The 22,001-nt window shown below is 38.7% G+C and overlaps 1 protein-coding gene across 1 annotated transcript in view; it reads left to right on the forward strand.

Annotated features, from left to right (window-relative positions):
• SPEF2 (sperm flagellar 2) overlaps positions 1–22,001 on the forward strand; it is a 176,676-nt gene that overhangs the window by 22,373 nt on the left and 132,302 nt on the right. Inside the window, exons 5-8 of the mRNA XM_036847598.1 lie at positions 1,468–1,532; positions 6,166–6,352; positions 14,273–14,461; positions 18,423–18,610. Coding sequence (XP_036703493.1) covers positions 1,468–1,532; positions 6,166–6,352; positions 14,273–14,461; positions 18,423–18,610 — 629 coding nt within the window. The remainder of the gene's footprint in view (positions 1–1,467; positions 1,533–6,165; positions 6,353–14,272; positions 14,462–18,422; positions 18,611–22,001) is intronic.

The raw sequence follows: 22,001 nt of genomic DNA on the forward strand, positions 1-22,001 counted from the left end.
TATCTTAACAAAAGGATGATCTTTCCCTAAAACATATAGAGAGACTTCCCTGAACTCCCTACTTCCTTTTCAAATTACTTCTGGTATTGTCCCTTCTCATTTAAAACTCCTCCACCATATGCATATCCAATTCATTTTATAGTTATTTGTTCAGAAATAGAGAATGTAGCTTTAGGACAGGGATGGCAAATTCTATTAAATGACAGAACCTGTGTTCCTCCTGTGTTGTGGATTCTGTGGTCACTAACAAACTATGCCAGAGTGGGTGCTGTTGTAATGGGTCATGATACCCCTGGGTACAACAGGGGCCAGTCCAGGTACCCATACCATGCATGTGCCATTCCTACTATTTGCTTTTCCTCAATACCTCCTCCCCATGCTGCACTGTCTTTCTATGAATCCTAGAAATGTTAAGCAACTTGCTTGCTCTCATCATATTTAAATTTAAGATACTTACACTATTGATATTTTACTAGACCATACCAGCTGTCAATCATTACAATAGGATACAATCTCATTATATTTCACAAGGGAACAATACTACATTTTGATACTAATTCCTGCAATCTACACTGCATACTGCTATAATGATTGTTAGGGATATCCTCTCCCTTAAGAAAAAAATTAATAACTACCATTTATTGATCATCTGCTATATGCCAGGCTGTGGGTTGGGCACTTCACATCATTTTTAATTCGTAAATAATTCTCTAAGTAGGGTATTATTTTCCCCATTTTTTAGTTAAGGAAAATGAGACTCAGAAAACTGACATATTTTACCCAAGTACACAAGGCTGTTAAAGCAGAGACTGAGAGGTCTCTCTGATTTCTAAATCCATTGCATTTTATATTAATTCACATTTTTTTAATATTAAAAAATCCTATAGTTAGATTCTAAAAAGTACTACCCACAGAGGCTTTTTTCCTGACCCCATTTTAGTAAAAGTATTTAATTCTCCTGTTTCCCTGAGTTGATTAAAGCTTATTAATAAGGATTTGCAGGAGGCAGAGGATCAGCTAAAATTAATTTTCAGAGAGCAAATTAATAGTGTAGGTAAGGTTGCACAACCTTAAATGTTTAAAACACTCAAGATGATTTTAAAGAAATATTTATGTCCAAAAACATGCTTATTCTCATTTAAAAGAATTGTAATTAACAATGCACTTCCTGACTGTTTGATAATCTTTATTCTCATTAAATGCCCTTTGATGTACTGTCAGAGCTAGACTTGTGAACTGAATGATTCGGGTTAGGCAATTTTCACCTTCTTTTAGATATATTTAGCCTAGTCTAAAAGTAACAAATCAGAATAGAAAAATATTCTAGAATGTAGCTTTTCAGATCTTGCTTCCCAATTAGATTGAATTAGTAATGCATGTCACTTTATAAGTTTGAATGAATGTGGTAAATGAAAATGTTCAATGTTTTTTTAGAGGTGAAAAACTGATAATGAATTTCCTTTAAAGGATGTGGCCAATGAGATTAAGAAGTTTGAAGCATTAATAAAAAAGGATCTCCAAGCAAAAGAAAGGTGGGGTGCAAATTATCTCAGTAATCACAAAACTACATTTCGTTCTACTTTAACTTTTGAATATTTAGAAATAGTTTACCTGAAATAGCTGTTCCAAAGATGTTTTCACCTTGTAGAATCTTAATTAAGAGCATATATTAAGGAAGATAAATGAGCTAAAATTCAGGTTAGTTGTTCATTAACAATTTTTGTAAAGATCAAAAGGGAAAGTGGCTATTATGAGATGTGAGGTTAATTTATTTGTCTACGTTTTACTTACCCTTGTAAGTTCACACATATTTTTTAAACACTCTTAACATTTTTTCAAGTTACTATTAATTTACATTTGTCACAAAAAAGCCATTATTAGACGCTAGTTTGGTTGCTGTCATGTTGCATCCTCAGCATTTAGCACAGGGACCAGCAGTAAAAAGTTGTTGAATGAGTCTGTTGACTGAATGTCACTAAAACAGTTCAATGAGTTCTTTACAGAAAGTGCCTGGTTAATGGGCTTCTTCTTCCTAAAGATAAAGATCTTCTCCCCTTTTGTTTCCTATTACGGGTCATTGACTCACGGAAAATAATTGATTAGAGAGTACACATATAAGAACAGCTTGAATTTCTCTGCATTTTTTTCATGGACACTAAACTCTACTCATTTATGTTTTATAGAATAGGAAATAAATCTCTTAAAGAAGAAAAATCTACATGAATTATATACTTCAGTTCCATATTAATATTTTTGAGGAGAGGGAATAGAGTCAAATGAGGAGGAATAAGAATAAGCTAGAAGGAGAAGTGGAGAGGAAGTCAAGTGTGAAAGGAAAGTGAAGCAGAATGAAGAATGTATACATTAATTGCCTTTCCCCCTTCCCTCTGCAGAAACTCCTGATGCCCTCCCCATATTCATCAGTGCTCACCTCACTCCTAAAATAACCACAGCCCAAGCCTACTCCCCCATGCAGCTGCCACCTGACCCCCGCCACGCCCACCCTTGACCTTGGCCCATGAAACCACTCCACTTCTTCCAACTCTTTCACACATCTCACCAGCCACATGCTCCGGAGTGACAAATGGACGGTGTCCACCAGAATGACTATCTTAAGATATTGAAACACTCTGTTGCTTTTCGTGAATGGTATTCTCTGCAGCCCCGCAGCCCACCCCTTTCTTGGGACGCCTCGATTTCCACACAGTTTAGCAACCAGAATCAACACCAAGCACAACAGCGTCTTCCATCCCTGTACCAGCATCCATTTTGATTCGTTAGTGTCCTTGCCCTGTCCGTGGTTCAATGTTTTAAAGATCCATCCTGTACAAACATTCCCCCTGATCCTCATTGCCTTCCCAGCCCAACCTGAACCTAGGCCTCTCTATCAGTTAGCTTAGAAACCCCGAAACCAGAGTGGGTTAAATTAGATGGATATTTACTTCTCTCTCCTATAATATTAATAGAAATCCGAAGGTAAGCAGCCCAGGGCATGTGTTGCTGCTCCAAGGTCAACAAGGACTGAGCCTTCCTTTTAGTTCCACTGTCCTGATGTGTGGTTTCTGTCTTCAAAGTCACGTTCGCAAATAAGAGATAGCTTCCGAGGCTCTGGCCGTTTGGCCCACGTTCCAATATCAGGAAGGAGGAGAGGCAAAAAGTGGATATCCAATCTGAAATCGCTCCTTATACGAGCCTTCCCAGAAGCCCCATATAACATTTCTGCTTATGCCTTATTAGTCAGAATTCAGTCAAGTGGCCATACCTAGCAGAATGGGAGGCTGGGAATTGTAGACTTTAGCTGGGTAAGTTGTTTTCCTGAATAAAACCGTGGCTCTGTTTTGAGGGAAAAGGGAGGGAAATAGCAGGGTCTATCACAAGTCCTTTCTCTGCAGAAGCCTCCACTTGGTCTTGCCAGAGGTTTACCACTGGGGGCCCGTGAGATATGGACATCCTCACTTCTCAGAGCAGCAGGATAGGGCCTGGGGCAGCTAGAGTCCCTGGACCAGTCACCTGTGACTGTGAGCAGCCCCATCTGTGACTCCAAATCCCTTCCAGTACACTTCACAAAGGACATTTTTTCTGATGGACCCCCAAATAAAAAATGTTGAGAAGCACTAGTCTAGAGCAAAGTTTTAAAGAAAAAAGAGCTATGGTACAATATGGCCTTTCTTAATCTCTGTTATTGACCACTGCTTCTTAAGTTCATTCTGAATCCTTAGCTTAGAATCAAGCATGTTCTGGGCTTTTCCAGAAACTTCACACTACTTGATGACGGAGAGCACTAAAATCATCTCTAGGGTTGACCTTAGGAGCAATTTCTACAGCTGCCCCTTTCACAGCCTGCTCGTGAAAGACTTTCCCAGGGATGTCACTTAAAAGTCTATCTTTTCTCTTTTGTGAAAGAATGAAATGATGTCTCAGTGAGAGCAATGCAAGAACAGCCACTGCTGCTTTTTCCCCACATGAACTATTTCTTTATTTTTTAAGACAAATAATAAATGCCATCTGCTGTTTGTTTCTTTAGCTGAGGCTGTTGGCTGCTGTAATCTGACATTTGGATTCACAGATTTACCTTAGTCTCCTTCTAGCAACTGCTTATATATATACACAAATTTGGCCAAGGTTCCTATCACTAATAATTCATACACGTACAATTATTAACTCTATGGAGGCCTGGCGAGCAAACAGATATAAAGAAAACATAATTATTGCCCTCAAGAAACCCACATCTCAGTAAAATGAATACTTATTCAAGTAAATATCACGTAGCTTTCTTCAGGCCTTAATTGGCATAAGACAGCAGATGGGTGTATGTACGGATGGTTGGACAGACTGATTGATGAACAAAGGAGAACCAGTATCTCAAGTACATTGTTGGTGGCATAAATACAGTGTTGAGAGAGCTATTAACCCGTGCTCAATCTGAGGCAAAATCTTTTAAACAGCACATTTAAGTAAAAATATAGTAAGGATTTTGATGAAGGATCTGAAAAAGTTATGCCACACAATTTTCATAAATAATTGCACTAAATCTTAATAAATAAATAGGGTTAAAATTTGTCTTTGATCTTACTGAGGCTTTGTTAGCTACACAATTTCTGCTCAGTGACTCTCAGTGACAGAATACAATCAAAGGTTGAGCCCCTGCTGATAAAATAACCAGAATTTCAATGTGTGATTTTTTAAGTTATATTACACTTGTACAGTGCTTCTTAGCATATTATTTGAAATTTAGCAGACATTAGCTACATGTCAGGATTATGAGGCACAGGTACACAGGAGAGTAAACTAGGATCTTTTCTTCTGCGCTCAGAGTTCAACTGGAAGCGGCAAATGTACAAATAATGAACTATAATAAAATATCTGTACCATAAATATGTGATTATTAAACAGAACTAATTATAATTTAAGAATTTTAATTCAACTATGTAAATGATTTTGATCTTTGATTTAATGAAACTGCATGGCCACAGATTAAAAACAACACGTGTGATTATTCATTAAACATGAGTTAGCTATGCTTTTATAAGAACACTTCTGTCTATATGAGAATTGATGACTGTTTAATCCCTGCATACCATAATAATGTGTCCTTGTATTTTGAATAAGATTATAAGTTATATTTTAAACTGAACACATCAATAACTTATGACATTAAGAATAATAATTATCAATAATATTAAAATTCATTATTTCTTGGCAAGTAACGTTATATCTTATACCATTGTACTGTTGTATTCTTTTTATTTTTTAAAGAGTATGCAGATGAGAATTGATTATTTGATCCTTACGTACATAAAAATGTATCTTTTACTTTTAAAGGCAACTTTTGAATGAATCTATAAATTCTGTACTAAGCCACCATGTGCCTCACTAAATTGAGTGTGTTTGCTTTCTGTTGGTGAGACCACCAACTCTTCCTGATCCGTAAGTTCTGGACATGAGGTAGGACAAGAGCCCCAAGGTAGATCTTCTCACTTGGGTCTCCAGGACTTGGGCAAGAGGCTAGGTCAGACCTGTGGTGCAAGTCAACTCTCCACTGCTGAGCTTCTAGTAAGAGCTGGGCTGCTGCCCTAAGGAGTCGGAAGTTACTGGGAGCTCATAGAGCAACTTGCATTCACATAGGTGAGAGGAGAGTTGTAGTGGACAGAACCATCCATGGACGTACTCTCAGAACCATCCATGGACGTTTCTGCAGAGGGAAGGGGGAAAGTCAGTCTTTGGTCCTCACATTAGTGTACCTGGCTGACTCTTGTAGAAGTATGCCTTCCCTGACACTTGGGTTATCAATATTGCCTTACTCTTGACTCCAAGCAAGGGAGGCAGGAGGCCTAGAGCCAGCAGGAAGAAGAGGGAGAGAAATCCAGAATCTCTGGGCACAGTGAAGGTCATGAGAAGTAAAAGAGTAAGTAGGTGCCAGACCTAGAAAGAAGGCTATGCTAAGGACCTCACAGATACAGAGTCCAGAAATGGAGTGAGGCAAATGGAATCTGTTGATAAGCTGTGGATCTCACACTGAAGTTCTAATATTTGCTTCGATGCTTGTATTAATAAATGAACAGAGCACTCAAGGGAGCCGTCTCCAGAGGTCTTCCTCCACAGTCACAAGTAGTGGTGTGTGATTGAGTTATTTTCTAAAATTTTAATGAAAACTATTGTCCTTAGTGCATCCAAGACTTCTTTAGATACAACAGGCCAGACAACTGCTGATTTGTTAAACACTTATTCGGATGATGACTACATTAAAAAAATCCAAAAGCGCCTCGAAGAAGATGCTTCTGCACGAGAGCAAAGGGAGAAAAGACGGCGGAGACTCTTAATGGACCAGTTAATAGCCCACGAAGCACAAGAGGTAAGATATTTAATTGTTGATTGAATAATGGTGCTGAAAGATTTTACAAAATGTAGTCTTTTATACACACGTATGTTTATCTTATGTATGTATTATGTGCTACTCTGAATCAATGTCACATCCTCACATCATAACAGCAAATAACATTCAGAAAACAAATCTACATAAAACATTTACTAAAGAACCTAAAATCTGGTAATGGTTATACAGCATTGTAAATTTACTTAATTGTACATTGAATTGTACACTTAAAAATGAATTGAAATGGTAAATTTTATGTTATACATATTTTACCACAATAAAAAATACTGACAAAATAGGAATCTAAAATCTATGTCAGCCATGTATATCTATTGTTACATTTAGAGGTAAAAGGGAACTTTTTGTCACAGTTTTATTAGGTATAATTGACAAATAAAAATTGTATATATTTAAGATGTATAATGTGATGTTTTGACATATGTATACATTGTGAAATGATTACCATAATCAAACTAATTAACACACCCATCACCCCACCAAAAAAAAAAAAAATAGTTACCATTTTTGTGTGTGTATTTGGTGAGAATACTTAAGATCTATTTTCATAAGTTCAACTTTTTTAGATTCCACATTTAAGTGAGATCATGCAGTATTTGTCTTTCTATGTCTGGCTTATTTCACTTAACATAATGTCCTCCAAGTTCAAACATGTTGTCACAACTGACAGACTGACAGGATTTTCTTCTTGTTTAAGGCTGACAGTATTCCATATATATACACACACATATGTATGTATGTTTGTGTCTCACATTTTCTTTATCCATTCATCCATCAATGGACACTTAGGTTGTTTCTATATCATGGCCATTGTGAATAGCGCTGCAGTGAACATGGGGGTGTAAACATCTCTCTGAGATACTGATTTCATTTCCTTTGGATATGTACCCGGAAGTAGGATTTCTGGGTCATATGGTAGTTCTATTTCTAATTTTTCAAGTAAACACTATACTGTTTTCCATAGTGGCTGTACCAATTTACATTCCCACCAACAGTTTACAAGGGTTCCCTTTTCACCACATTCTTGCCAACACTTGTTATCTCTTGCTTTTATTTTATATTTTTTGATAATAGCCATTCTAACAGATACGAGGTGATATCTTATTCTGTTTTGATTTGCATTTCTCTGATGATTAGTAACGTTGATCATCTTTTCAAATACCTGTTGGCCATTTGTCTTCTTTTGAGAAATGTCTGTTCAGGTCCTTTGCCCAATTTTTAAATTGGGTTATTTGGTTTTTGGCTATTGAGTTATTTGAGTTCCTTACATATTTTGGATATTAACCAAAATGTATGGTTTGCAAATAGTAATTTCCCCCATTTTGTAGGTTGCCTCTTCAATCTTTCAATTGTCTCCTTTTCTGTGCAGAATTTTTAGCTAGATCAAATCCCACTTGTCTATTTTTACTTTTGTTGCCTGTACTTTTGGGGTCATGTTAAAAAAATAATTGCCTAGACTACTGTCAAGAAATATTTTTCCCTATATTTACTTCTAATAGTTTTATAGTTTTAGGTCTTATGTGTAAGTCTCTAATCCATTTTGAATTGATTTTTATAAATGGTGTGAGATAAGGGTACAGTATCATTCTCCTGCATGTGGATATCCAGTTATCCCAGCACCATTTGTTGTAGAGACTGTCCTTTCCCCATTGTATAGCCTTGGCACCCTTATTGAAGATCAATTGACTGTACATATGTGGATTTATTTCTGGGCTCTTTCTTCTCTTTCACTGGTCTATATGTCTGTTTTTATGTCAGTACCATACTGTTTTGAATACTGCATCTCTGTAATATATTCTGAAATCAGGAAGTGTGATGCCTACAGTTCTGTTCTTCTTACTCAAGATTGCTTTGGCTGTTTGGAGTCTTTTGTGGCTCCATATGAATTTTAGTATTGTTTTTCTATTTCTGTAAAAAATGCCATTGGAATTTTGATAGGAATTGCATTGAATCTGTAGATCACTTTAGGCATTATGGACATTTTAACATTATTAAATCTTCCAATCCAGGAACATGGGATATCTTTTCCATTTATTTGTGTCTTCTTCAATTCTTTTAATTAATGTTTTATAGTTTTCAGTGTGGATCTTTTGCCTCCTTGGTTGAATTTATTCTTAAATATTTTATTATTTTTGATGCTATTGTAAATGGGATTGTTTTCTTAATTTCATTTCAGATAGTTCATTGTTAGTGTGTAGGAATGCAAATGATTTTTATATGTTTATTTTGTATACTGAAACTACTGAATTTGTTTTTTGGTTCTAACATTTTCTTTTAGTCAGTCTTTAGAGTTTTCTATATATAAGATCATGTCCTCTGCAAACAGAGATGTTTTACCTCTTCCTTTCTGATTTGGATGCCTTTTCTTTCTCTTTCTTGCCAGTTTCTCTGGTTAGGAATTCCAGTACCAATAGAAGTGGTGAGAGTGGGCATCCTTGTCTTATTTTTAATCTTAGAGGAATGGTGAAAATCTAAAAGCTTTTAGCATCATACCTTTAAGTATGATGTTAACTGTGAGCTTATCATATATGACCTTTATTATATTGAGTTACATTCCTTCTATACCTAATTTGTTGAGAATTTTTATAATGGAAAGATACTGAATTGTTTCAAATGTTTTTTCTGTATCAGTTGATATTATCAAAAAGGGAATTTTTAAATGAAAACATGGAAAATTAGTTAGTCCTCTCAGTTTGATCTAATCCAGTGGTTCTCAAAGTGTGGTTCTTGGACCAACAACATGAGCATCAGCAGGAAACTTTTAGGAATGTGAATAATTAGGTCCCATCATCCGTGTTAACAGACCCTCTAGGTGATTTGATGCAGCTATAGATTGAGAATCACTGATCAACTCTTATGTTGAACACATATTTACTGAACCTCCTCTGTGCTCTGGGGACCTGTCCTAGTCCCGGGATACAACAGTGAACAAGAATAATGGGAAATCTGCTCTCACAGACCTTGCTGTTTGGGAGATGATCTGTAAACAAGCAACTACATTGGAATGTGGAGGTGCCATGAGGGTGATGGGAGGGACAGGCAACACATGGGAGGGAAGTCCAGCCCTGGCCTGGTTCAGAGATGATTTCTGGAGGGGGATAGCACAGAAGCATGAGGAAGGGTCGGAGTTAGCTAATTGAAGGTAGGGGTGATTTTAGGGGGTGGGGATGGGGGTTAGTTTCCAGCAGAAGCCAAAATGGTGGAAGGCAAACTGTGTCTCCAGAGAGAATATCGTATAGAAAGGCTCAGGGCTTTTAGCAAACTAAATGTCATCAGGCAGGAGTCACCAGAGGTCAAATCATAATGGGCCTTGTAAGATATAAAGAGGCAAATAGCAGATTTTATCCTGAGTGCAAAGGGGAACAAGAGTGACAAGGCTAGATTTGCTTTATAGGAAGATCGCTCTGGCTTTAGTTTTAAGAATAGATTACAGGAGGGCTAACCAAGTTATAGCTGTTGCTGTAATCCAGGTAAGAAACTATCCCCATTTAAATTTAGGGAAGTGGCAGTAGTGATGGAGAGAAGTGGCTTCAGGAGCTATTTTAGAAGTAAAATCAATGGGACTTACTGATTCATTAGATATGGGGGAGTGAAAACGTGGGATGAGGGGCCCAGTGTCTGGCTTGGGCAGCTGAGTGGATGGAGGAATCATTTGCTGTGATACAGAAGATGGTAGGAGGAACGCACTTGGGGAGGAAGGTGATTTGAGTTGTTAATGTAAATAGGACAAATCTGTATGTCTGAAATGTGAAAGACCATTTGAAGATACTTCTTTTATTCACCTGACTACATCTGGTCTGCTCAGTGGTTCTGTTAACTGAAGGGAAATCCAAGCTTCATGTAAGTATGAAGAAGTGAAACTGTTTATCCATGTGGTCACTCCTTTCCTAGTGAAAAATTCAGAGAATAACTGCCATCTCTTTGTGCTAAAAGGTTATTTCTTACTTCAGATTCACATATATTTTTACTCAGTCAGCTTGATAGTCACTCTTTTAATTAAAAGAATTACAAATTATGAAAATTAGATGATTAAAAAGTAGATTTTAAAATAACTACCTATTTCAAGTTTCATTAACTAGCAATAGGATTTTGAACACACTTTCATTTATTTTACAAAACAGTTGTGTGTTGGCTGCTAGGTTTTTTCTTTCTATTTTTCTGCTTATAATCCATGATTAATATTTACCTAGAAAGTGGGGTGAATGAATTCTTTCTAGCTTTCCTCACTTTCAACCAGGATGCTCTTAGTGTTGATTTTTTAAGGCTCTAGCTGGAGATCTGTTCAGGGATCCAGCAACCTAAGAGACATTGAAGGACGTCGGTGCTCTAACTAATGATATTTCCACCAAGGGAGCTCATCTCTGTGCTGCTTCTTCTCTGTGTTTGGGGAAGCTGCTACTTCTAGAACCAGGCTGGTTCATGCAGCAAGGGACCTCCGCTCCCACTGCTTCCTTCCCATTAAGTGTCCCCACCTGCCTGTGCCGCTGACCCAAGTGCCCCTGCTCCACACTGGTGGAATGTGCACCATGGTCTGCCTTCCCATCCATCCTACTCTCCTCCAAAGAGAAAATGGTACTTGTCAGGGTTAGCATTTCCTCTGCTTCCCTCAAGTATCTGCTGCTTTTCGGGAGCGTGACATGAATCTTGTGTCAGCCCTGGATACTTTTATTTCGCTCCATTTGCAGTGAATCTATCAGAAATGCCTCATAATATCTGCTCTAGCCTCCAAGTTGTTGCAATCTCCCCCTGGAGTTTACAGACCCTTGTTTTAGTTGGGCTTATAAAGAGAGAGGCAGAGATCTGTGCTCAGGTTGCTATCTTGCCTAGTTATCCATAAAGAGGTGTCATTATGTGAATGAAATGATGAGACTTAAGGTTAGAAGGATCACTTTAACTTTTTTAGAGGATAGATTCTGGAGAGGGATTGGGGGGAAGGCAAGGTAAGGAGGGGCTGATGTTGTCCACTATGGGGTGTCAATGGGCAGTGCCAATAGGTACCGAATGGAGTAGACAGTGATTTAAAACCATACATAGGAGGCAAAATAGACTACTTCTTCAAGAATTGTATTAGGGTGACAAGAGGAATGGACTTAGAATGACCTTAACATTTTAGGTCACCGAGTCATAGGTTTATAGTGTCATCAATGGAGATGGGAAAATACTGGGGGAGGACCAGGTCTAAGGGGGAGTTAGTGAGTTTAGTTTAGGACTTGTTGAATTTAAGTACTTCATAAGCATTTAAGTGGGACTTTCAGACCGTGAACTCTATATGGCTCCCAACTGGTAGTGTGATCATTTGGCCAGCATCTTAGCCTGTTCTTGGGATTCATTCCAGCGCAACTAACTCTACCTTCCCAGAACCTTTTCTGGATTATTTCCTTGGAACTGGCATTTGAACACCAGACAGTCCCCCCATCTCTTAACTAAAAGACCTTTGAATACTTAGCTTCCACGTCTTTCCTGCCATGCCCCATTCCTCCAGGAGAGCCACTTGGGCATCTTTGGAGAATTAAAGCAATGGTATGCACCAGAGTAAGCTCCTAGCTCCAACTCATGGGAAAGGCAGAGGTCTTGGCAATCAAACTGAGCATGTTTTGGATTGTGTATCTATAAGTCTTACCCAAATATGATTAAATATACTGAAAAGAGAAATGTGACTTCTCTTATTTTCTATTTTATTCATTGCAGATGTAGACTATTTCATCGATGTTAAGGGTTAAACAGACATCTGTAGGCTGCCCTAAGCACTTAACCGTAACATATTTTTCTATGAGAAAATGTGTCCCAAATTGTAATGAAACTTTGGGAAAAAGTATATTTCTAAAACATGAACTACTTGTACAATGGAACAAAATAAGAATATTTTCCACTCAACTTTTGGTTGCAGGTCTTAATACACTTGATGGTTCTTCATACTGAAGCTTCATATACATAGCATTGACTCAGCCATTCAACAGTAATTTCTTTTCTTTTCCTTTTTAATCATAATGTGTTGTCATCTAAGCAATAACCAAGGCATATCTGACCAACCCAGTTCTTCATCAGGGTCAGAATGACCAGCTCTCATCTCAACAACCAAATTGCCTTGCCATGTAGACACAGACAAATATAGAATATATTCCAAATTCAATATAGAATTCACTTGGAATAATAAATTAAGGCTTTACTTTTAAAAAATATGGCTGTGACTATGCTTTATGTATCCCAAACCACCCCCAAAATGTGGTAGGCAGTTTGGTCTGGGCTCAGATGTATGCCTTTTGCTGGTCTTACCTGGCTTCTCTCAGATGTCTTTGGTCGGCTGGTGGGTTGGCTGAGGCTGGCTGACCTGGAAGAGTTTCATTAGTTCCAGCTGAGAAGGCTGGTGTCTCTTTCCCTATGGTTTCTCATTTTCTAGCTGAGCAGAAACTGTGGTGACAGTGGCAAGGGTCACAAGAGAATTAAGAAAGTCAGACCGCAAGTGTTTTGTTTTGTTTTATTTTTGCTAATGTCCCATTGGTGAGTTCAAGTCAGAGGTCACCCCATACCCCATATTTAAGGAGTGAAGAAATAGATTCTACTTTTTGATGGGAATATCTGCAGGATAGCATTGGAGGCTGTGGATGAAGAAAACTGAAGAATCTGTGGCCGTTTTTACATTCTGCCTCACCTCCACTATTGGACCTCAAAAGAAACAAATGATTAACATTAAAGCTTCTAGAATGTTGTAACTAGATGAGACATATGTTTCAAAGTTGTTCATGATTTTATTCTTATCTGATATATTAATAACAGAAAAAATTTCATATTTATTTTCAGTTGAATTTTATTTAATCTACACTTCTATATAATCCCCAAGTTCAAGTTTTGGTATTTTCCACAGAGTGTTATTGTTATTTGTATCTTGATTCTGAACATATATATAGTACTTCTCCCACAATCTGAAACAGTGTCACTAGTGATGCCAGATTTTCTTCCTGAACAATTCGATTGTTGAGTGTTAAATGGACAATCCCAATGTTTAGTTAGATGTTCTCCTAAGTCTTCTCTCTGGAGAACTTTAATTACCGCCTCCTTCCACATGGTGTCTCTGTTTAGACAGAGTGAGAGAGCTTGAAGATGCCTTGGAGATCATCTTCTACCCAAACCCTTCATTTCCCCTGTCAAGAAATAGGCCCGGAAAATCCAAGTTACTTGCCCGAGACTGCAAGCCAGTTAATGGTACAGCTGGGGCTGCACTGGCAAGGGCCTCTGATTCCCAGTTTGATGCTTCTTCCACTGGTCTCTGGTTCTCCTTCGGTTCTCTTAAAATAGCCAAGGGAGCCAAGAGAGTGCATCTAGTTTCTCTCTCAGGTTACAACCACTCAGATTTTCTAAGATAAACTGTAGATCATTTCCCCTTAGCCTCTTCTCCAATCTGCCCAATCTATCATGTAGGAATTGAGATTGCCCCCCTGGGAACTAAGCAGATCTGCCGTCCTCAGCCAGACAATGTCTGCATTTGTTTTTACAACTAGTATTTATGTTGAGTGCATATAGCACGATTCCAAGTTTCTGAAAACATGCTTATAAATGGAGAATTACACCCTTTGTTTATAAAACCTTGAAAAAAATTACCTAATCTATTTTTGATCCGATTTTAAAGGAAGTAATAATTCATTTAGAAAAAGGAGTTGCAAAACCATGTGTTTCCAGATACCAAAATTATACAACTGTCGGTGGAAATTTTCATTTTTATAACTCGATTTTTGCCATGTTCAAATTTAAATCAAATAGCAGAATATCAATTCTGCAGGTGAATACTATGCCTTTTACACATGGTTTATGTGTAGGCTTCTCAGCCCAGTGGGAAATGTGGACATCACCTTGACAAATGATTGGCTCTCGCAATGGTGTTTCCAGGAGGCTTATCGGGAGGAGCAGCTCATCAACCGGCTGATGCGACAGTCCCAGCAGGAGCGCAGGATCGCCGTGCAGCTCATGCATGTTCGGCACGAAAAGGAAGTTTTACGGCAAAACAGAATTTTCAGAGAAAAACAATATGAGGAAAGACGGCTTAAAGACTTCCAGGATGCTCTCGATCGAGAAGCGGTAAACAATATATCCCTTAAAAACCCTCCTAAAGTTACTTTTGATCCTTCCTACCAAGTCAAGGTAAACAAGGCTGCGTTTAGATGCCAATCATTTAATGAGTCAATTTTTTGTATGATCTCTCTATTATCTCCCCTGACGGCACACATAGCATCTACATACTATACTCTCCCTTTAGTCTTGATTCTACAAATATTTTATTCTCACCCTCAGTCCTTATGTCCACATCTCTCTGGTCATTTCTGTTGTCTGCAGCTCTCTAGTAGATTCCTCAAGAACAGCTCACGGGAACAGTATTCCCTGAGCGCTTGCATATTGATAACAGTATGTGCCTTTTATACTCGTCAGTTTTGCTGTATATAAAATCCTTAGTTCACATTTTCTTTCCTTGAATATCTTAAATACATTATTCCATTTTCTTCAGGTATAAAGTGTGCTGTCAAAAAAAAATGAATGATAATCTAAATTTTGTTTCCGTGAGTCATTACTCCTGTTTTCTAGACGCATAAAGGACTTTCTTTTTCTTTAAAGTCCACTAAGTTGACTGGAATGTTATTGGTGTTCATTATTCTAAGTGAATGCTATTTTCAGGCAGTGAGAGCACTTTCAAGCTGCCTCCTTTTTATAAGACACCATTAGTCTTTAATAAGCAATTCCTTGCTTTCTGGTAAAACAAGATTTCCCAGGCCCATACTGTACTATTCCTTCCTCAGAACTAGAACAAGCCACTTTTCTAGGGTACCCTGGTTCACTGTAGCTGAGAATGGTTACAGAAGCCAAGATTTGGGTGCCAGGTGTGCTCTTGGCCACCATGGTATCATTGTGTCTAGGCCCTTTATAACTCTGAAAATCAAATTATCTAATCTTTTAGTTATTTGAGATATTAACATTTTCCTTATCTTTGTATGTACAGTTCTAATAACCAAAATAGATTTATTTTATCAGGGGATTTATATGAATCACTTCTTGTCTTTTTCCTCTTGGGGTGGTTTCAGATTTATTCAGTCTGTTAAGCCAGATTTGATTGAAGAAATATAAAGCTCATGTGAGTGGCATTTTAGATAGCCTGTCTTTACTGCCATAAAATATTCATAAAACCAGGCTGAGCAGAAGAGAAAACCTTACTGAAAATAGGAAGGCAATGCTTTATTTATCAGCATCATGGTTTCCACTGTGATATTCCATGAAAGTGAAACACATTTTTTGCCAAAAGTATGCAATTTTGAGAAATGTCATTTGGAAAGTACAGTATTCTCCAGAGTCAGGAAAATGGTGCTTTTGCCTTTGTAGAACAGACATAGCCAAAACGTCAGGAGTAGAGCGGGGAGCCGTACCCCATGAATTTGACCTGCATGCTCTCAAGTGTCTTTACTAGCCGAATTATCTGGATAATTGTTTCATCTCTCTTTTTTGACAAGAGTAAACTTGAATGGATTGAGTGGCATTTGCTTACATTAGAAATAAGTGCCTGTTTGCTTCACAAGCCCAGTTAATTCAGTGCAAAATAGTAAAGCACCGGTCTCAGAGCAGGACTGGTCTCACTGTGATGAGAAGCAGGACCTGTTCTTTCCTTACCTGGGCTTGGACTCACTTTAGAGGATCGGGACACTCGGTCTGCTAGAGCCTCAGAGGCCAGAATTGGGAGGCTCTGAAGCCCCTGAAAAAACATTACACAATTACCTTTTCCCAAAGCTGAGGTATCTGCTTACCAGGCACCCCTCCCTCTGAGATGGCCTGATTTCACAGTTTGAATGCATCACGTCCTCCAGCAGGAGTGGCTGGTTCCTGCTAAGTAAGGAGGGAGGAGGAAAGGGAGAAAGGGAAAGAGAACTTCATGTTTTTCACCATCAGGAGTTTTTGTTTGTTTGGTTTGGTTTTTAGGTTAAATCTGCTGATCTCTCTTTTGAAGGCAAATGGGCATCTATTCTATATTAATTAAAACGGTTGCCGCTTTCAAATTTCAGTGCCACCTGCTATTATTCACAGTAATTCATTGCAATAGCATTTAACACTTGTGAGCATTCACTCTGAGTCCAGCATTGAGCTACGTTCATTATACGCATTATAATTCTCACAGCACCATTTGGCAGTGGATACTGTTCTTGTGTACATTTCATCCGTCAGGAAGCTGGAACTTAGAGAGCTCAAAGTTGCACAGCTTGGTGGTGTGGCCCTAGCACAGCTTGGTGGTGTGGCCCTAGCACAGCAGTTCTCAGAGTCTAAAGTCCAGGCTCATCACCGCTGAGAGTTACTAGCTCCCACGGACTTCTTTTTCCTTTTCCTTCTTTCTTTATTTAGGGCTACAAGCCACTTTGCTGTAATGGGACTGGAAATTGTGGTGGGTTTAGCATGGGGGATGGGGAGAGGGTAGAAATAGCAGACTCCATGGCTAAAAAGAAGGAAGAAAGGCCTGGAAGGAGAGAGGGAGCAGGGAGGGAGGGAGAGAACACTGGGAGAAAGCCGCTCCATTCCTGCAGGGGGTGTTCCTGGGCTCCCGTCAAGGTTTTGGTTCCGTGGCATCTTAAATATTTCCACATGCTTTCCAGGCACTCAGTAGTAAACCAGCCTCGCAACCCATTTCGCTGGCTCGCTTCGTAATTTCTCATCTGGCTGCGCCTACTCTCTCAGATTCCTCTTCCCTCTGAACTCTTCACACTTCATGAAGCATGCCACAGGGCTCTGTACTTAAACTGGATGCTTCCCCCGTGAAAACAGGGCCTACAAAACAATACAACAATAACAAGTTCTGGTGTCATTCCTGAACGTGCCAAATGTACAGAATCGACCTCAGAGGTCACCCAGACCAACTTCTTCCCCAACAAAAATAAAGCAAACTAACAAAATAAAACAACAATAACAAACCAAATGAAGCTTCCATTTGGTTCAGTGGACAGTAGCAGCCCATCGTCACGCATTTAGTTACTTGTGAATAGTATCATAGGTATTTGCTCTGACAGTTAATTTCTGTTCATGCCAAGTCTTTGACCATCCCCGCTTCACAGAGAGGAAGTGGAGACATAGGGAAGCTCCGATTTGGCCAAGGTCCCGCAGCTAGTACTTGACACCTGTACAAGCTGAGGCTTGAATTCGAGCACAGCTCCGCCAGACCCATGTTTACCGCCATCGTACACTTGTTGGGTTAAGTTTCAGGAGGCAGCTCTTGTTTCTGGAGCACGTTAGCACAGGATAGAATTTCTCAAGGAGTTGGTATAACTGTTTGAAAAGCAACATTTGGTCATGCCAAGTTTGACCTTTGTACTTAGTGTGAAGAGTGGGTTCCCTAAACAAAATAATAGTGCAAAGCAGACAGAGGGTAATGCCAAACTATTTAAGTATTTTCTTACTTTCTGCAGAAATACATGTCTCTATGAATGAATTTTATCTATTTATTAAGGCTGTAACAGCAGAAGGTTTTGTTGTCTAAACACATTTAACATTTGTTGGCAAATGTGTTACATTCTCAAGCCAGTATAATCAGGGAATTTCCAAAATATTTTCTAAGTATAAATCAGTATCCTAGAAGTCTCCCACTAAAAGACATAGGGCATTGGCCAGAGCAGATGTGTCAGGTTAAGGCTCCTGAGATGGGTACAAAGGAGCCAGCTATGCTTGCCTGTTTCTCTGTGATCCCCAACTCTATTTGCAGTCCATGAACTCAGGACTTCTTTTTAAACACTTCAGATCCAATTTATCATTAATCCACATAGCACACTTTTCTCTGTACTGGGTTTTGCTGATAATATAAGCTAAGGGTGGGATATTTCCGATATTGTCTTTGCCATCACACTCAGTACTTAATGTATTAAGGAGAAAGTGCTCTCTCATGATTTATTTTTTCCTGATGTAAAAGGAAGTTTCATTCTATTTAGAGATTTTTTTTTGTCTATTGAAATGATGACATTATTTCTACTTGAATCATTGCCCAATTACAGTGACATAAAAATATGTCTTTGCTTCTTAGGCTTTGGCCAGACAAGCCAAGATTGATTTTGAAGAACATGCCCTCAGAGTTAAGGAAATTCATGAGCAGATTGCCGTGGAAAGGGTTCAAGCTCATTACAAAAAGCATTATTCAATATGTGCAGAAATTTTGGATCAAATCCTTGATTTGTCCACTAAAGTGGCGGACTATCGAATGTTGACAGATAAGTAAGTGTTGTTTTTTACTACAATAGTTAATACAATAGAGACACCACAGCAAACGAGAAAAGGGTAAGATTGTGATGTAGGCACTAAGTTGATAAGTAAAGAGAGATAACAATGTTTTGTGAAATGAAGACTAAGACGTGGGGTCCAGGATACCTTGATTACAGACTTAATTCACCCAATGACTAGCCTGATTTAAGGTGTATTTATGTCTTTTAACATTTAAACTTTGTGTCTAACTTCTCTATAATTGACAAAGACAGCTATGATAATTTATTTGAAACACTAGGAACTTCCTAGAAGATAGGAATTACTTAAAGATTATTTTACTAATCATTAAATCAATTTTCATTACACCTTCTTTCTAAAAGGAGTCAACCTATTTGTAAGGAAACATTTAACAATACAAAAAAGATTAAGAATATGCCAAAATAAGAACAAAGGATGGGAGTTCCCTTGTGGCCTAGTGGTTAGGGTTCCAGGCTTTCACTGCCATGGCCTGGGTTCAATCCCTGACTGGGGAACTGAGATCCTGCAAGCTGCATGGTGCGACCAAGAAAAAAAGAAGAAAAAGAAAATTCAAATAAAGTAGAAAGTTAAAAACAAGGAATACATGAAAACACAGTTATATCGGTACCAGTAGATTTGCCAGATACTGCAACTGAGCTGCAAATTTTATCTGAGCTTCCAGGTGGCCAAAGCAAAAAGGGCAACACAGTTTGTCCTATGATTTCTGTTTTCCATTCTAGTTCTTTACAAAATACAAAACTTTTCTTGGTCCTCAGTTTAGACTAATGATTTTCTCATGTGGCCCCACCTAAGGTATAATGAGTAGTGTAGTAGGTCTGGTGGAGAATGACCTCAGCATTCTGGCATCTGGCTTCAGAGACCTATCTCTTGTGATGTCCTTTCCTGGAAGCTGAAGGGAATGACGTCACAACAGATCTCAGTGAAAGCATCTCTGCAAGGACAAGGATAAGTCACTCCACTTAAAGTTTTGACCTCTAATATTACCCAGACTGAGATCTTCTTGAGAACCCACAGTGAAAAGAATGAAAGCCACGTGATATTCAGGGTCAAAAAGAAGATGGGTAAACCATCCCATCACCCCTGGACTTGATAGGAGCTTTCTCCACAGCTCTCACCCCAAGAGCTATATTTCTGATGCACTGCCATATAAAAACTACTAAATGAAATAACATAATGATGAGGACAGTTTGAAGATAAAACTATAAGGGTACAAGATTGAGAAAAGAAAATAAATAAGACTAAAAATTGAAATGAATTCAAGAGTAAATGTTTAAAAATACTTTTCAGATTAATATAAATTCAAAAGTTCAGAAATTATAAGAATAAAACTGTGAGGAAGGTAATCTATAAAAAGGTTAAAAAGGAAAGGTGATACAATGCATTATAATGGTAAAAAAAATAGGTTAAATTACAGAAGATAAATATAGTGGATTTAAATATAAAAACATAACACAAGATAATTCAGAGGGAAAAAAAGTACAGATTGATTTCCCTAAACAAATAAAGACTCATAATTCCAAATTAAAACGTAAATGCAAATCCCATTCCGCTCTGGGAAAATGGAGTAGAATGTGTTTTTCCCTATTCTTCCCACTAAGTACAATGAAAAGCCCTGAACATTGTGTGTGAAACAAACAAGAAGACTCTGAAGATGGACAGAAAAAGTGAGACTGGCTGGGGACCTCAGGACACAGTGGTGAGCTTCCTGGGTTCTCCTTGTCCTCACACATCCCAGATTGGAACTGAATATTCTGGCAACAGACATGCCAATGGTGTAGACAAAAATAGCCCCAACAGAAGCCTGCTCTTTCTAGTCAAAGAACCAGTTAAGGAGCAACCTAGCAAGATGGAAAACTTTTAGACAATAACCACTCTTCCCCAAATACCACACACACACACAAAAATGTAGCCCCATTCCCACCCGTGCCAGCAAAGGCCAAGTAGAGAGCCTGTCTTCCACCCTCACAAGGCTGTAACGAGGGACCTCTGGGACACCACGAGGGTGGTGTCCCAGAGGCCAAGTAGGAAGCATGGACTTCCACCCCCACCTGGCAGTACTGGCCACTCCTCCCCTCCCTACTGGGGCGGTGTTAGAGGAGCCTAGGGGGGGTCAGGACTTTCACCATCGCCCAGTGGTCACAAGGCCACCCGCACTGCAGTGGAGACCATGTGGAGTGCCAGAACTGCTACCTTCTCCTACAGTAACAAGGATGCCCTCCCCTCAGGTTGTGAGGAAGGCCACGTGAGGACTTCTGTCCACACCTGCCAGTAACACGATGGCCCCTTCTCTTTCCCTTGCCTGAGCAACGTCAGAAAAAAACAGCTAGAACAGAAGGTTCATGCAAGATTCAGAGTCTTGCAACATAATCCGCAAATGTGCAGACTTCAATAACAACTCATGCATCATACCAAGAACCAGGAAGAGCTCAAACTGAATGTAAAAACTGAGTACATAAAATTAAAGTTCTAGAGGTATTGGTATCATAAACTTTTAAGGGAGCTTTTATTAATACTTTGAAATTTTAAGTGTCTAAAAGGCAATATATAGATGCTTATATATGGGTTGAATCGTGTCCCCCCAGAAAGATATGTTAAAGTTCTAATCCCCCATACCTCAGAGTGTAACCTTATTTGGAAATAGTCATTACTGATAGATTAGTTAAGATAAGGTCATACTCGTGTAGGATGGGACCTTAATTAAATATGACTGGTGTCCTTATAAGAAGTAGAGAGGAGACACACAGGGAGGACACCATGTGACAACGACGGCAGAGGGTCATGCGGCTGCCAGTCAGAGAATGCCAGAGATCCCCATGACACCAACCTGGGAGAGCCTGGAAAGAAGACTGTGGGAAAAAGATTCCTCAAATCCCAGTTCCGTGAATGCTTCTGTTGGGAGAGGTCGTGGAGATAGTCCCAGTAGCGCTGGCTGGGGACCAGCATGAAAGGAATCAGATGGTAACCAGCTGTCCTAGAAGTATTATTTCTATGTCAAATAGGTGACCTAAAAATCCCCTTACAGAGCACAACTTATTAGTAAGTTGAGGACCTCCTGTGTGTATTGAGTTTAACTAATATAATATTTCACAGACTCATATATAGTCTGCCTTTTATTACTCTATAAATCCTGCTTCGTGAAAATTAATATTGAGAATATATTGGTTATATGAAACCATTTTTATTTTAATGAAAAAATACAAAAAATTTTAAAGTTCCAGAGGTATTGATCCCATAAACTTTGAAGGGGTCTTTTACTTTGAAATTGTAAGTGTCTTTTACTTGCAGCTGAATACAATGATTACACGTATATGTTAAGATGTTTTTAGTCTACACTACTAACAATCGAGATAAACTCACATTATTC

This window comes from Balaenoptera musculus, chromosome 3 (genome assembly GCF_009873245.2).
Source record: "Balaenoptera musculus isolate JJ_BM4_2016_0621 chromosome 3, mBalMus1.pri.v3, whole genome shotgun sequence".
In the NCBI taxonomy this organism is placed as follows: domain Eukaryota; kingdom Metazoa; phylum Chordata; class Mammalia; order Artiodactyla; family Balaenopteridae; genus Balaenoptera; species Balaenoptera musculus.